This window comes from Globicephala melas, chromosome 10 (genome assembly GCF_963455315.2).
Source record: "Globicephala melas chromosome 10, mGloMel1.2, whole genome shotgun sequence".
NCBI classification, from domain to species: Eukaryota; Metazoa; Chordata; class Mammalia; order Artiodactyla; family Delphinidae; genus Globicephala; species Globicephala melas.
Window position 1 is genome coordinate 92,628,163 of NC_083323.1, and position 15,169 is coordinate 92,643,331.

Genomic DNA, 15,169 nt, shown 5'->3' on the forward strand with positions numbered 1-15,169 from the left:
GCTTCAGTCACTATTTCCAGGTGGGTGAACGCAGATCAACACGGTAGTGCTGCTGCCTTTTATCACAAGCTCCCTGGGCAGCATCGCCGCGTAAACCTCCTCGGGCGGCCCCCAAATCAGCATGTCCGAATGGAACTCACATTCCTTCCCACATCTGACCCCCAGTGTTCTGTCTTCCCAGAGGCCCCTCCATCCTACGCATCCCGTTCACATCCATCCTGACTCCTTCATCTTCAGCGTCAGTGTTGGCTGAGTCCTGGTCACCTCCTGGCTGTGCCTTCCCCTCGATCCGCACGGCCACGGCCCTCATCACCTCTCGCCTGAACCGTTGCCGAGGCCTCCTTAGCGTTTCTCGTCCCTCCAGCTCTGCCTCTGCTGAGAGGTCCTTTTGTCTCCGCCAGCCCTGATCGCCAGGACCGATCGCACTACTGCCCCCTGCTGTTGGGCTCTGCCCGAGGCACATCCGAGGTTTGGGACCAAGGCCAAGCTAGTAATAAAATACGAAGGGGGATGGGTGGACTTTGGGTTGGGTCCCCAAATGTTTGGCCGGGCAGTGAAGCCTAGTAAAATGCCTTGTTGTGGCGTGTACTGTCCTCCACAACACAGCCCCACTCCAGGGGTCCACCTAGCCTCAGAGCATCCCACCCACACCTCCCAAGCCCCGCCTCAAACACACACACATACAATATCCACTCCCAGACCTTCACTCACTCGCCCAGCTCCTCTCAGCCCTTCCCCAACCTCTGCTCATTGCAAGCTCTGTGAGGGCAGGAATTTTTGTCATGTTGTTCATTGCCGCCATCAGAAGAGACGCTCAAGAGATAGATAGCAGCTTGATATCACGTCCGTAGCATCCTCCCTTCATGTTCTAAGTCAGAACCAATCCGTCCCTGCCCCCAGAGCGTTCTGTGTGTACCTCCGTTCTGGTGTTTTCTCCTGCCCTGCCTAATCTTTATGTGTGTCTCTGTCCTGGCCACTACAGTGAGACCTCGCCTGGGTAGAAAGTTCCCCGTCGTCTTTATGGCTCTGTGCTCTCGAGAGCGTGTGCTTCCCGCTTGAGCGATGCTCACCTCGATAAGCCTGGTTCAATTTGACTGAATGAAATGCCACACGGTGTTAAGCTTCTTTCCTGTTGATGTGGAATTATCAGCTCTTCGGCTTACGCTTCTCCTGCTTAGCACAGGGCTATGTGCATGGCAGACTCTCCACAGATCCGTGCTGACCTGTTGACTGTGAAAGTTCTAGGCCACGTCGGATGGTCAGGCTCAGAGCCATTCCATCTCTCCTCTTCCTCGCTGCCTGCCTGCTCCAAGCACTCCCTGAAAGATAACACGTTCTGATTTTTCGGACCTGGGACCAAAGTCTCCGTCTGTTCACCCGCCTCAATGACACCTGCATCATCCCCCCCACACCCCAACTCTTCCAGACCTGTTTAGACAGTTCCTTTTTTTTTTCATCTTTATTGGAGTATAATTGCTTTACAATGGTGTGTTAGTTTCTGCTTTATAACAAAGTGAATCAGTTATACATACACATATGTTCCCATATCTCCTTCCTCTTGCGTCTCCCTCCCACCCTCCCTATCTCACCCCTCTAGGTGGTCACAAAGCACCGAGCTGATCTCCCTGTGCTATGCGGCTGCTTCCCACTAGCTATCTATTTTACGTTTGGTAGTGTATATATGTCCATGCCACTCTCTCACTTTGTCCCAGCTTACCCTTCCCCCTTCCCATATCCTCAAGTCCATTCTCTAGTAGGTCTGTGTCTTTATTCCTGTCTTACCCCTAGGTTCTTCATGACAGACAGTTCCTTTTGTATTTCTGGAATCCAGGGCATGTGTGTCCTTCCTTGGTTCCCATGGTAACCAAATTCTTGGGAATACTGAGCTCTGACTACACAGCCCTGGTGGTGAGCGGCTTTGAAGAGGGAGACTTGGACACTGGTTAACAGGCTCGCAGAAATGATGTATAGACTTCCTGTTTCTTTCCTTTGAGAAGCTCAGAGCGCTTTACAAGCATTCCTTAACTCACACTCAGATGTGCCCGTGGACTTGGAGAGCTGGGGGTGCAGCGTTGGTTATCCTCCGAGTGCTGCGTGGAAGCTGAGCCCTGGGGAACGAGGCAGCCGGAGCCGGGCCTCCTTCACATCTTAGGGCTCTGCGCCTGGGAGGGTTTGGCTTTCTGGCTCGTTTGTGCGGTTCTGTGATGGGGGTTCGGGTCAGCTGGTTAGACTGGCAGCGGGGAGCACATGCGGATCTGTTCCGCAGCTCATCTAGCTTTGCTCGTTTCCCAGTAGAATGCTTCCTTGATGAAGCAATAGGGAAATTTTCATCCTCGTTATAAGCATCTTAGTCAGCCTGGGAAAAAATAGAAAAAGTCAAGGGTTTTTTTTTCTTTTTTCTGGTAATGGATTTAAGAATCCCTGAACAATGACGTTCTCCGCATCACTCTCTGCCGGGTCTCCTTGGACTCAGGTGGGTCCTTCTCAGCGGCCTTTGCTGAGTCCATCCTCCTCCCAGCAGCGGGGGACTAGGATCTCTGAGAACAGCCTGCTGACTTTCTGTACGCTTACCACCTGGGCCCCATCGCCCTCTTCGCTCTGACCAGAGCCAGCACCCACTCACAGGTGACGCCCAAGTTTCTGTCGCTAGACCCGTCTCCTTCCCCGGTCGTATCTCTGACTCCAGTTCCTGCCCAAGTCTAGGGAGATTTCACAGTGCCCAGCACACACTTAGGGGCTCAATAATTGTTGCACAAATTCGTTTCATTGAGGCACCTTCACAGCAATATGCCCCAAACCAGATGAAAAACCCACCCGCCCCGATTCCCTCTTCTGGTTGGTGGTGTCAGTTTCCATTCAGAAACTTAACTGGAAGCCCTGGAGAATCCTTGACTCCCTCCACCCCACCCCCGCCCTGGCCTCTCCCCGCCCCACGCTCACCTCCCACATTTGCCTTTGTCCAGGCCTTTGTCATCTCTCTGTCAGCTGTTCCTGGCCTCCGGTGACTCCCTTCCCCTCATCTCTCCACCCCCCCACCCCAGAGGGGTCTCTCCAAAATACAGTCCGATCACGGCAGTCCCTTAACTTTAAAACCCCTTCCCGAGTCCATCTTTGCATCTAAGGTCAGGCTGAGAGTCCTTAGCGTGCCCTTCAAGGCCCTTTCCAACACGGCCCCAGTCCATCCACTTTGTTTGAATCCCCACCACTGTGCCCTTAGTAGGTGCTTCAGATTTTATTCTATGAGTGAGTGAAGATGGAGGCCAACAGACTTTGCCCTCATCTGTAGGCCTATCAACCTGAAGACAGCGACTTCCATCATTTCTCCCAGACGGTTCATTTAGCCAAGAGGTCTAATATGTGTGTTAGGTGCTCAGAATACACCAGTGGCCAAAGAGTGACAAAGATCCCTGCCCTCGTGGGGCCTGTATTCTACCAGGGGCCTCAGACCATAAACAATGAATAACTTTTAGATAGTATGTTAGAAGGTGAGAAGTTCTGAAGAAAGAAAAGGATAGGAAAGGACGGAGGGAGGAAAGAAGGAAGGAAGGGAGAGAGGAAAGAAAGAAGGGAGGGAGGGAGGAAGGGAGGAAAGAAGGAAGAAAGGGAGGGAGGGAGGAAAGAAGGAAGGAAGGGAGGAAGGGAGGGAGGGAGGAAAGAAAGAAGGGAGGGGAAAGGAGGAATGGGGAAGGGGAGTGGGGTTACAAGATTGAAAGCATTTTTAGAGAAAATGAGAAGATGAGGTTGTTAATTGAGCCAGTTCTTCATCATTAAGCTCTCTTGCTAGTTACTTTACATCACCATTATGTCTCTCACCTCGGGCATCAGGGAACTGGAGACTGTTCTGAGCAAACTGCAAAGTAACAACAATAGCTACTGTTTGCTGTGCGTTTCCCACGTGATGGGCAGGAGGCTGAGTAAGGAGTTTGCGTCGTTTTCTGTTTTTTGATCTTTACAACAGCCTTCTGAAATTGATGGCCTCATTCCTACTGAACAGATGAAGGACCTGAAGGTTAGAGAAATGCAAGCATTTGCCCAAGACCATGAGCTAGACGGTGGCAGAGGTAGGATGTGAGCACACAACTAGCCATTTTGCCTCTCAACTGATGAATGAAGGTATTTGAGGACCACTCCTTTAGATGTTTGTAGAAACCAGTAGTTTAAAGAGCCAACATCATCGATTTACACAGAAAACAGCTTAGTATCACAGCGTGAGAGGGGACTGCAGAGGCATTTAACACCTGATCACCCCACCCCCATCCAGCATCTGATTCGTTTCAGACCCGCGGTCCTCAATCTATAGACATTCTTCAAAAATAAGCCCAGTGTCTTACAGGCTTTTATTGTCAGAACAATCCTTCCTTAATATTCATCCTCTGCCTCCTAATCCAGTTTTATCTCATTTGAGCCTCAATGAAGCTAGAACTCACCTTTCTCCATCTGCCTTATAATCTTTCTTCAGTAGACTTGAAGGACCAAGCCTCCTGTCTCCCAAATTGGTCTCAGCCCTGTCCATGTGCTGTAGCTATTGTCTAGACATTAGAACAACCAACTCCTTAGAGATGAAATCCTGGGTATTTTCAAAGCAGTAACCCTGTAATCAATGTGCTGAATGCTTAGCGAGTTATAAAAGAGCAAAGCGTGAGTCAGAGAACCCCACCCAAAATAATGCATTTGGCCAATCTTGGCTGGGTACAGATTCAGACCTTTGAGTCATCAAGCTCGTTAGAAATGGGGATGTGTTTGACACTAGTAAAGATTGTAATGCAGCCCCAGATTTAGAGTGGTGTATTTAGGGTAGGTCACAGGACGAATTTTGGAGCGAAGGCAGGTGACGTAAGGAGAGAATAACGGTCGTGAAAAGACAAACTTTACTGCTTCTCTATCTCCACCTTCTGCCATCAAGAGAAAAGCCTGATTTGGAAAAATCATCTTTACTTACTAGAAAAAGAAGGCTTTCCTGATTTGAGCAGAAGGGATCTATTAGAAGTGATTTCTCTTTTGCGGTACGCGGGCCTCTCACTGCTGTGGCCTCTCCCGTTGCGGAGCACAGGCTTCAGACGCGCAGGCTCAGCGGCCACGGCTCACGGGCCCAGCCGCTGGACCAGGGCTCGAACCCATGTCCCCTGCATCGGCAGGCGGACTCTCAACACTGCGCCACCAGGGAAGCCCTGAAGTGATTTCCTTATTTGGGGCAGGCATGCTTAAAGCTTGCATAGGGGTCCTGCCTTTGGTAGCTCTGTTTTCTTTTGTTTGTTTGTTTGTTTTTTAACATCTTTATTGAAGTATAATTGCTTTACAATGGTGTGTTAGTTTCTGCTGTATAACAAAGTGAATCACCTATACATATACATATATCCCCATATCTCCTCCCACCCTCCCTACCCCACCCCTCTAGGTGGTCACAAGGTAGCTCTGTTTTTTAACAAAGCTGCTACTTGTCCTTAGAATTGCTCTGCAGTGGGAGAAACATGAGCTCCAGCTCCACCCTAACTTCCTTGGTTCTCCTCCCCGACAACTGGCGACAGAGAGGCAGGGAAGAGAGGCGACTGGGGCAGCAGAGGAAGCTAGAGAAAGGGTAAAGACATGGCTTTGGGAAAAGTCAGCCTCCCATCTCTTCAGGAAATTTCAGAAAGGGAAGGGAAGCTCGCCTATAGTACCGACTACAGTACTGGTTCCAGACTGGTTCCAGGACCCTCACAGATACCAAAATCCAAGGCTGCCGGAGTCCCTTATCTAAAGTGGTGTCGTATTCGCATATAATCTACATACGTCCTTCCACCTACTTTAAACCATCTCTAGATGACTTATAATACCTATTACTGTAAATGCTATGTAAATAGTTGATGGCACGTGGCAAATTTAAAGTTTGGCTTTTTGGAACTTTCTGGAACGTTTTTTTCTCCCCCAAATATTTTCAATCTGCAGTTGGTTGAATCTGCGGGTACAGAACCCCCCGATGCAGAGGGCCGAATGTTGTGTGGTTCAGGCCCTGCGTTAGAGTTTTTTACATCCGTGATTGTAGTTAATGCTCATAACCGATTGGAAGAAAAAGGAAACATATCCCTGTTTTACAAACGAGGCTCACGCCCGGTGAGATTCGTTCCACCCCTGTAGGAAGGGGCAGATCTGAAGTCTTAACAACTGGAGCATGCTTGTTGTAATAAGAGTAGTGAGTGACTCTTTTGACGTCCCCCCATCTCTCTGAGACCCTGTCCTTTCTGACCCAGTGACTTGCTTTGTGTCCTCAGGCAGTTTGGCGGTTATGCCAAGGCAACTGACTACGTAGCTCATGCTGCCGAGCTGCGCACCACCCTGGCGGGTACAGCCACCTGCCGGAGTGACTTCTACTTCTGCACTGGGTATGACCCTCCCATGAAGCCCTACGGACGTCGCAACGAGGTCTGGCTGGTGAAGAGCAATGAATAATTGGCTGAACTAGAGCTCCCTGGATGCTTGCGTCTGTGCCCACTTCCTCCAGGAGGAAATGAAGTTCCCTGTGCAGCTCCAGCAGGGCCGACTTTCCTTCAGAGCCAATCAGTCACTGCCAATTTCCTGAAATAAGCACGTTCCAGATCCTGAGGCTCTTGTTCTCGTGGAGGGAAATAAGGCACCCACGATACATATGCGTCCTTCTAAATGACTTAGAAAATTCCGTGGTAGACCAGAAAAACCCAGCAGCATTTTCCCAGCTCTCTGGATCCCTAAAAACTGATTTTTAAAAATTATTGAAACCGTATTTTTGTTATTGAGGAAGAAGTGTGATTTACGCGTGATCTTTCATCTCTGATTCTAAGAGCTTTCTTTAAAAAGAAACTGGAAATAAAGATCTTTGACTTAAACAGCTGAGACGAATCCTAAGTGTAGTTATTTTCCAAGATTCCACAGGTGTATAGATACTACTGATGGTGTTTACTGTCGCAGGAATCCTGTGTTTACAGTTCCAAAGTCCTTCAGAATAGAAGCCCAAAGATCCCAGGGAAGGAGGACACGTACCACATGCTTGATCGTCTCTAAACCACAGACACTTACCGTGACCGTGTCACAGCGATTCCACGCTCTGAAGCTGAGGAAACTGTTTGCAGCTGTGGGCCACAAAGGGTTCCAGGGACCACAAAGATAGACCAAGAAGAAAACTCACTACCCCAGATGCATAACCGTGGAGACGGGAAGACCTGCCCAGAGGGTTTATGCAGGATGATGAGATGAGGTCAGAAAAGCTGGGGTCCAGTTTCATTAACTGAAGAGGATAGAAGTGAAAGAATCAATGTGCATCTTGGCCAGAAGAGAAGGAAAGGGGACTCGAGGCTGTGAGGGGCGGTGGGGAAAGTAGCTAAGCTGGACCCAAGTGCCTGGGGGAGCCAGTGAGGATGAGAGCCAGTGGGCCACAGCACCGGGAGGGCGCGCCATCCTCCCAGGGTGCACAGGGCCAGCCCTGTCAACAGCTCGCCATGGGGTTTGCTAAAGAGGAATGAGAGCTATGTCTTCACCTTTCCAGGCCGCCTTTCAAAACAGTGGTCTCTTCTAGGGGATGGGCTTCCCCCTTTCTGAAGATCATTGGGAAATCACAGTGGCTACCGGCCTTGACTGCTGTCAGAGGCCATGCTGGGTGCCTTCCATGCACACTTTATGAAGGAGGTGCTGTCATGACCCCCATGCACATGAGGAGCTGAGAGTCCCAACATTTGTAATGTTTGGACTTACTCATTTCCTTTTTTTCCATCTCTCACACTTGATAATATGTTTGATAGGAAAGAGGTCCGCACCTGCTTTGTTCTCCATTATATCCCCAGCACTCAGTTCAGGGTCATCCATCGTTTAAGAATGAATTAAGCTGTAAGTAACAGAAGACTAAACCAGCAGTAGCTTAAGCTAATAAAATTCTATTTTCTCATGGAGCAGGATATCTAGAGATAGGTCAGTGGCTCAGTGCTTAAGTCTCTGTACTCGCCTTGCTCTTTCCCTCATGATTACAAGATGGCTGCAAGCTCCTGCCATCTCATCCATGTTCCGGGTTGGAAAAGGGGAGCGAAGGAAAGGCTGTATTAGCTGCATCTGTCCCATTTTATGAGGAAACAAAAGCTTTCCCAGAAGTTGCCCTAGCAGATTTCCACCTACATCTAATGGACCAGAACTGACACTTGGAGCCACCCATACCTGCCACGGAGATGGGGAAAGTGTGTGTGTTTGGCTTTCCAGCCTCTATGGTGGGGAGCAGCAGAGGAGAATGATTTTCAGAATGGCTTTGGGGTAGCTAATCTCCAGGGTTTTCTGCAAAGGGATGATGACTAGGTGTGTACATCTGGAATCAAGAGTTAGGGAAGATGAGAAGTGAGAGACAGCTGGAGAGATGGGTTGAAGCCAGGTTGCAGAGGATCTTAAAGGTTTTAATTCTGCATTTTCACTTCTGAGCCCATGCAAATGGCTCGGGAGCACTTTGCTGCCTCTCTTCCAGTGTCTCCTGCTCCTTCGCTCTCGTCTATCCCTAAAAACCCCAAACAGTGGAGCATCATCGGGTGGAAAAGGGAGGGCTTTCAGGCTCCTGCCCCACAGTGAGGACACAGGTGACTGACGGCATGGCATGAAACAGTGAATTAAGAAAAGAGAGAGACAGGAGCCAAGGAAATAAGTTGTTTATCCTCATTCTGGATTAAATAATGAAAAATAGAACAACAGAGACCAGGGTTGCTAGTTGCCGATCTATGGACTAATGAAGCAATCTATTTTTTTTTAAAGATTTTTTTTTTGATGTGGACCATTTTCAAAGTCTTTTTATGAATTTGTTACAATACTGCTTCTGTTTTATGCTTTGGTGTTTTGGCCCCAAGGTATGTGGGATCTTAGCTCCCTGACAAGGGATTGAACCCACACCCCCTGCGTTGGAAGGCAAAGTCTCAACCGCTGGACCGCCAGGGAAGTCCCTAAAGCAATCTTTTTTCCCAACTCCAACCCACTTTCTTGTCTGTATCTTTCCTAAAATAGAGGTCAATGAAAAGACCCTCTGGCCCCATCCCTCTCCTCCTCTCCCTAGAGGAGTAGAACATATGGCCGGTATTTTAGATTGTTGTATAATTAAGTTTGAAAACAGTAAACAGTAGAGATATTAGCAAATATTCAAATTGTGCTCTAGGTGTAATGCTCGGAATCACAGCCTCAAGGCGGCAGCCTCCCTGGAGCTGCACGTATAAGGATGCTCTGCCTTCCGCCACAGACCATCTTCCTGTGCCATTAGTATTCTTGTATGCAACTCATTGTGTACGTGTATACAATGGAATACTACTCAGCCGTAAAAAAAGAACGAAATAATGCCATTTGCAGCAACATGGATGCAACTAGAGATTATCATACTAAGTGAAGTAAGTCAGAAAGAGAAAAGCAAATGTCATATGATATCACTTATACGTGGAATCTAAAATATGACACAAATGAACCTTTCTACAAAACGGAAACAGAATCACTGACATGGAGAACAGACTGGTGGTTGCCAAGGGGGACAGGGTTTGGGGGAGGGAATGGAGTGGGAGGCTGGAGTTAGCAGATGTAAGCGATTATATATAGGATGGATAAACAAGGTCCTACTGTATAGCACAGGGAACTATATTCAATATCCTATGATAAACTATAATGGAAAAGAATATTAAAAAAAGAATACATACATGTATAACTGAATCACTTTGCTGTACAGCAGAAATTAACACAACACTGTAAATCAACTATACTTCAATTTTTAAAATGTTGATAAAATTTTAAAAAATTTTTAAATGTCCCTTGTATGTTCTGTGAGCACCACCTCATAAATTTTGTCCTGCATGTACCACACCACAATTCTACACTTTTCTGCTTACGTGAGCGCTTACAGTCCGTCAGGTGATTGTGTATAAATACCGTGGGACTCTTAGCTGAGCTCAGGGAGTTGGTCATCACCTGTTTAAGGAAGACCTCCTTCATTTACATTTGGCTTCTCCACTCTTGAGTAATGTTACATTGATCTTGAGCACAGTAATTAGAGCTTCATAGCATGCCACGCGGATGGGTATTGATTTGGTCGAGTGCCATGGGTTTTGCCTTTGAATTTATATCCTTGACAAACTCTAGGTTTTTCCTTTAAAGTATTTGGTTTCTATAACAACCAGCATTCTCTAGGAATTAGGGGATAGTCTCGAGCAGTATCTACAAATGCAGAAGCAAGAACCAATCCACGGGGACTTCCCTGGTGGTACAGTGGATGGGAGTCCGCCTGCCGATGCAGGGGACACGGGTTCGTGCCCCGGTCCGGGAAGATCCCAGATGCCGCGGAACGGCTAGGCCCGTGAGCCATGGCCGCTGAGCCTGCGTGTCCGGAGCCTGTGCTCCACAACGGGAGAGGCCACAACAGTGAGAGGCCCGAGTACCGCCAAAAAAAAAAAAAGAACCAATCCATGGGGACTTTCCTGGTGGTCCAGTGGTTAAGACTTCACCTTCCAATGTAGGGGGTGCGGGTTCGATCCCTGATCGGGAAGCTAAGATCCCACCTGCCTCGTGGCCAGAAAACCAAAACATAAAACAGAAGCAGTATTGTAACAAATTCAGTAAAGACTTTAAAAATGGTCCACATCAAAAATATCTTAAAAAGAAAAAAGAACCAATCCATGTAAGGTGAAAATGGCCAGAGTCGACTGAAGGTGTGGCAGGAGTTGGCGTGGGCTGTGTAGAGCTATCGCGTGATCGAGCATCAGGTAGAACTTGAATTACCTTTTCCCTGGCAATGAATTAATCAGACCCTCATCAAAAAGTCAGTTTATGAGCTGCCCCACACAGCCGCTTCTCATACCATGCCTCTTCCTCTCTCTTGGGTTCCTTACCCTCCAGCAGAATGAGAATAAATGCTGGTTCCCCTGCACTGTCCCCCACTTGACTCGCCTTTACTCGCTCTGTTCCCACACCTAGAATCCCCCCCCCACGTCTCCCTATCCATCCTCTACCCATCCCTCGAGTCCCAGCTCAAGAGTCTTTGAATTCTTCCCCGATCCCTCCATTTACACCCCTCTTCCTAGCGATTTAGAGTCCCCACGTACCCCCTAGCATAAGGCTATGTGTACAGTAGACGCTCAGTCTTCTTAATGTAGATCCATTTGAATTTTAAAAAATAAGAGTTATTGATAGCTCACATTTATTACGCATTCACTGTGCAAACTCATTCCAAGAGTTACCTTATTTACTAGACACCACAGTCCTATGAGGCAGCCACAGGCACTGTCATCTCTCCCCATTTACAGATGAGCTGGAGCAGCTCAGAGAGGTTCATTAACACGCTCCAGGCTACACAGATGGTACCCAACTGAGCCAGAACTGGAACACAGGCAGTTTAACTCCAAGAGCAAACACTACTAAACACTCAGTTCAATGTCTGTTTTCCTTGTCTGGCAAGACAGGAAATGAGGCAGAATGCGACTCTACAAGTGAGTGTAGGGGGTGGGTGCTCCCTCTCCCCTGTATCATTTATTCTGAGGCTCAGCCGCAGGGGCAGTGATAGAATCCCTATGTCCCTAGGGCATGTGCCGCTGCCTGGAATGTAGCTAAACAAACTCCAAGAACTTACAACTCCAGAAACAGCACAGAGACCCAGCAGCAACCTATTTGCTCCCTGTCACAGCAGCAGCCCTGTCTGTCTTCTCTCCCTCTATAGATTAAAAGTGAGGACTTCCCTGGTGGCGCAGTGGTTGAGAGTCCGCCTGTCGATGCAGGGGACACGGGTTCGTGCCCTGGTCCGGGGAGATCCCACATGCCGCGGAGCAGCTGGGCCCGTGAGCCATGGCCGCTGAGCCTGCGTGTCCGGAGCCTGTTCTCTGCAACGGGAGAGGCCACAGCAGTGAGAGCCCCGCGTACCGAAAAAAAAAAAAAGTGAGCTAAAAGAAGTTCTGGTGTACTAACACAGGACCATTGTCCCACCTTAAATAATGTCTACAAAATATGGACTCTTTTTTCTTCAGGTTTCAGTGAGATATAATTAATATACAGCACTGTAGAACTTTAAAGTGTACAGCATAATGACTTCCATACATCATGAAATGATTATTACAATAAGTTTAGCGAACATCCATCATCTTATATAGAAACAACATTAAATGGGAGCTCCCTGGTGGACTAGTGGTTAGGACTCTGGGCTTTCACCTCCGGGGCCCAGGTTCAATCCCTGGTCGGGGAACATCCCACAAGCCGTGTGGCACGGCCAAAAAAAAAAAGAACCAACGTTGAAGAAATAAAAAAATATATTTTTTCCTTGTGATGAGAAAACTTCAGGTTTACTCTCTTAACAACTCTCCTGTGTGACAGACATCAGTGAGAATTATATTTATCCTGCTGTGCATGACATCCCCAGGACTTACTTATAACTGGAAGTTTCTACCTTTTGACCACCTTCATCCAATTCCCTCTCCCCCCACCCCACGGCATATGTGCCTCTGAACATATAATGCGTGTATGTAATCATGTTGTCTCCACTCCCAGAGTCCTTCCTCCGAGCTGCCACGCTGTGGACTCACGCAGGGTATTTGCCGTGTGAGCAGACCCACAAAGGAACGGGGTCTCCTAAACCAGAGGCAGAGCCCAGCAGAGCCTCAGCCACTCTAAGAATCCGGAGGATCCTTCAGCACTCGGACGCATCTGCAAGGGCTCCGTGGAGGAAGGAGGGTTTGGGGAGTCGGTTTCATTCTTAGGAGAAGCAGCTTGGTACCCAGTGGAGTACGCCTTCCTTGCCTCCTTGCCTCTCTCTCGAGGATGAGATGTCCCACCTGCCAGCCAAGGCGAATCCTGTCACTTGCGCTGGGAGCCAGGTCTCTCCCTTCCCTCGGAATTCCCGTCTGTTTTACTCTGTCCTTATGACTTCAGTCTCTCCCTCTTCCGTGGCGCTTTCCTCCTACCACATAATCATGCTCACTCACACGCTCCAATGTGAACAGACGAAAACCTTGCCTCAGTCCCATCTGGCTTTCCAGGCACCATGTCAGGGCTCTCATTTCCCCCACAAATTGCCTAACAAGTCACTCCACGCACAGAATGTTCTTCTCCTTCGCTCCATTCATAGACAGGTACTTCCTCTGAAACTGATCTGCATCCACAAAGTCCAGCAGGCACATTTTGGTCCCCACTGGGTTGAATGCTCCTCTGTACCAGCTGACACTGACACCTCTCCTTCCCCCTTGAGTTCCTCCTTTGGCACCTGTAACCTGTCAATCTCCAAGTGCACCCACCTCTGACCACTTCCTTACTTCCCTCATTGGCTTCTGTCTCCCGCCCAGCCCTTAAATGTTGGAGTTCTCCAAGGTGGGGGAAGGGAGGATGACATACTCTGTCCTCTTATTACCGCATCACATCACTCTGCACACTCTCCCAAGATGAGCCCATCTGTGACGATGCAGATCACACCCACTGGTTCTCTGACCATCCATGTCCCGGTGACTCCCAAGCGTTCATTTCCAGCCCATCTCTTTTCCTGACTTGATTTTTTAAATGCATCCCATCTCCTTTCAAAATGTGACCCTCAGGCATGCAGAAATAAGAAATGGGTTCATTGCTCAGACATACTCTGAACTGTCCCTCAAGTTTTGTCCTGCATGTTTTGTGACAAAAAGCATAAAAACTTTGAAATAACCACTTGTAAGGTCTCATAAGGCACCGCTAAGATCCATTCTCTTTTGAGGGTCTCTTTCTGGCAGGAGGTGGAAGTATTAATTTATTCTTTAAGTTACGCACATCTCAGAGTACATAAATCTCAAGTATTTGTCAGCAAGTCTCACCAACTCAATGTGATTTTCCTGAGAGCTGATACTTAGTAGTATTCATTTTTGTTCTCTCAGCTCCCAGTGAAAGCTCAGTGTATGATTGTGGGATGGATACATGAATGATTGTATTTCCCAATTCTTGCAACTGCTGAAAGCAAGCTGGGAAATGAGGATGGAGAGGGATAGGCGGTCCACCTGTGTGCTATCCAGCTTGGTGTATATCTACGATGCCAACAGGAAGTTGGACATAAAAAAAGTACAGAAAGGCAGAAATAAATCTATAAGCTCCAGACGCACAGATCCAACGAACTGCTTGATGTATCCACACAAGTAATTCACAGATTTCTCAGACTCAACATGCCCAGAACAGAAAGTCTCGGTTCAGACTCTTCCATCCCCCCAAACCTTTTCCTCCCTCCATCTTCCTCAACTCTCTAAATAGCACCACCATTCATGAACTTGCTCAAGTCAAAAAACCAGAAATCAGGGTTTCCCTGGTGGCACAGTGGTTAAGAATCCGCCTGCCAATGCAGGGGACATGGGTTCGAGCCCTGGTCCAGGAAGATCCCACATGCCACGGAGCAACTAAGCCCATGCGCCACAACTACTGAGCCCGTGCTCTAGAGCCCACGAGCCACAACTACTGAGCCCACGTGCCACAACTACTGAAGCCCACGCACCTAGAGCCCGTTCTCCACAACAAGAGAAGCCACCGCAATGAGAAGCCCGAGCACCGCAACGAAGAGTAGCCCCCGCTCGCTGCAACTAGAGAAAAGCCCACGCGCAGCAACGAAGACTCAACACAGCCAAAAATAATAAGTAAAAAAATAAAAATAAAAAAAACCGGGGCTTCCCTGGTGGCGCAGTGGTTGAGAGTCTGCCAGCCAATGCAGGGCACACGGGTTCGTGCCCCGGTCCGGGAAGATCCCACATGCCGCGTAGCGGCTAGGCCCGTGAGCCATGGCCGCTGAGCCTGCGCGTCCGGAGCTTGTGCTCCACAACGGGAGAGGCCGCAACGGTGAGAGGCCCGCGTACCGCAAAAAAACAAAAAAAACAAAAACAGGAACTCATCCTAAGAGACAAATCTTCCTTATTTCCTGGACGGTCCTCAGGCAGTTTCCCCTCCCCACGCAGCTATCATCTGAGGTCAGAACATTCCTCCTGCCAACAGGGCCATTCCCCGCCCTCCTCCCCGGGAAAGCCCCCATTTCACCTTGATGTCTTGGCCTCCCAGCGTCTCTTCCAGGAGATGGAGGGGTGGGTGTGGAGGAGTGGGGACCCTCTCCTGCAGCACGAAGTCAGCCTCAGTGCCTCCAGCCGTGCCCGGTCAGGAGTGGGCCTCTGGGAGAGCTCACGCGCGCACGCCTTTTGCTGACTCCGCCTCTAAGTCCTCCCCCTTCGCCCTGCTTTAG

The 15,169-nt window shown here is 48.8% G+C and overlaps 1 protein-coding gene across 3 annotated transcripts in view; it reads left to right on the plus strand.

Moving 5' to 3' along the window:
• HEBP1 (heme binding protein 1) overlaps positions 1–11,867 on the plus strand; it is a 30,492-nt gene extending 18,625 nt beyond the window's left edge. The window contains exon 4 of one of the 3 annotated variants that reach the window (XM_060306167.2): positions 11,663–11,867. In XM_060306167.2, the coding sequence (XP_060162150.1) occupies positions 11,663–11,798 (136 nt within the window). In that variant the 3' untranslated portion in view covers positions 11,799–11,867. Of the gene's footprint in view, positions 1–181; positions 2,353–6,248; positions 6,847–11,662 lie in introns of those variants that run through there. The other 2 variants (XM_030841279.2, XM_030841277.3) reach the window with 2 other exon arrangements.
• Positions 11,868–15,169: the final 3,302 nt, after the last annotated feature.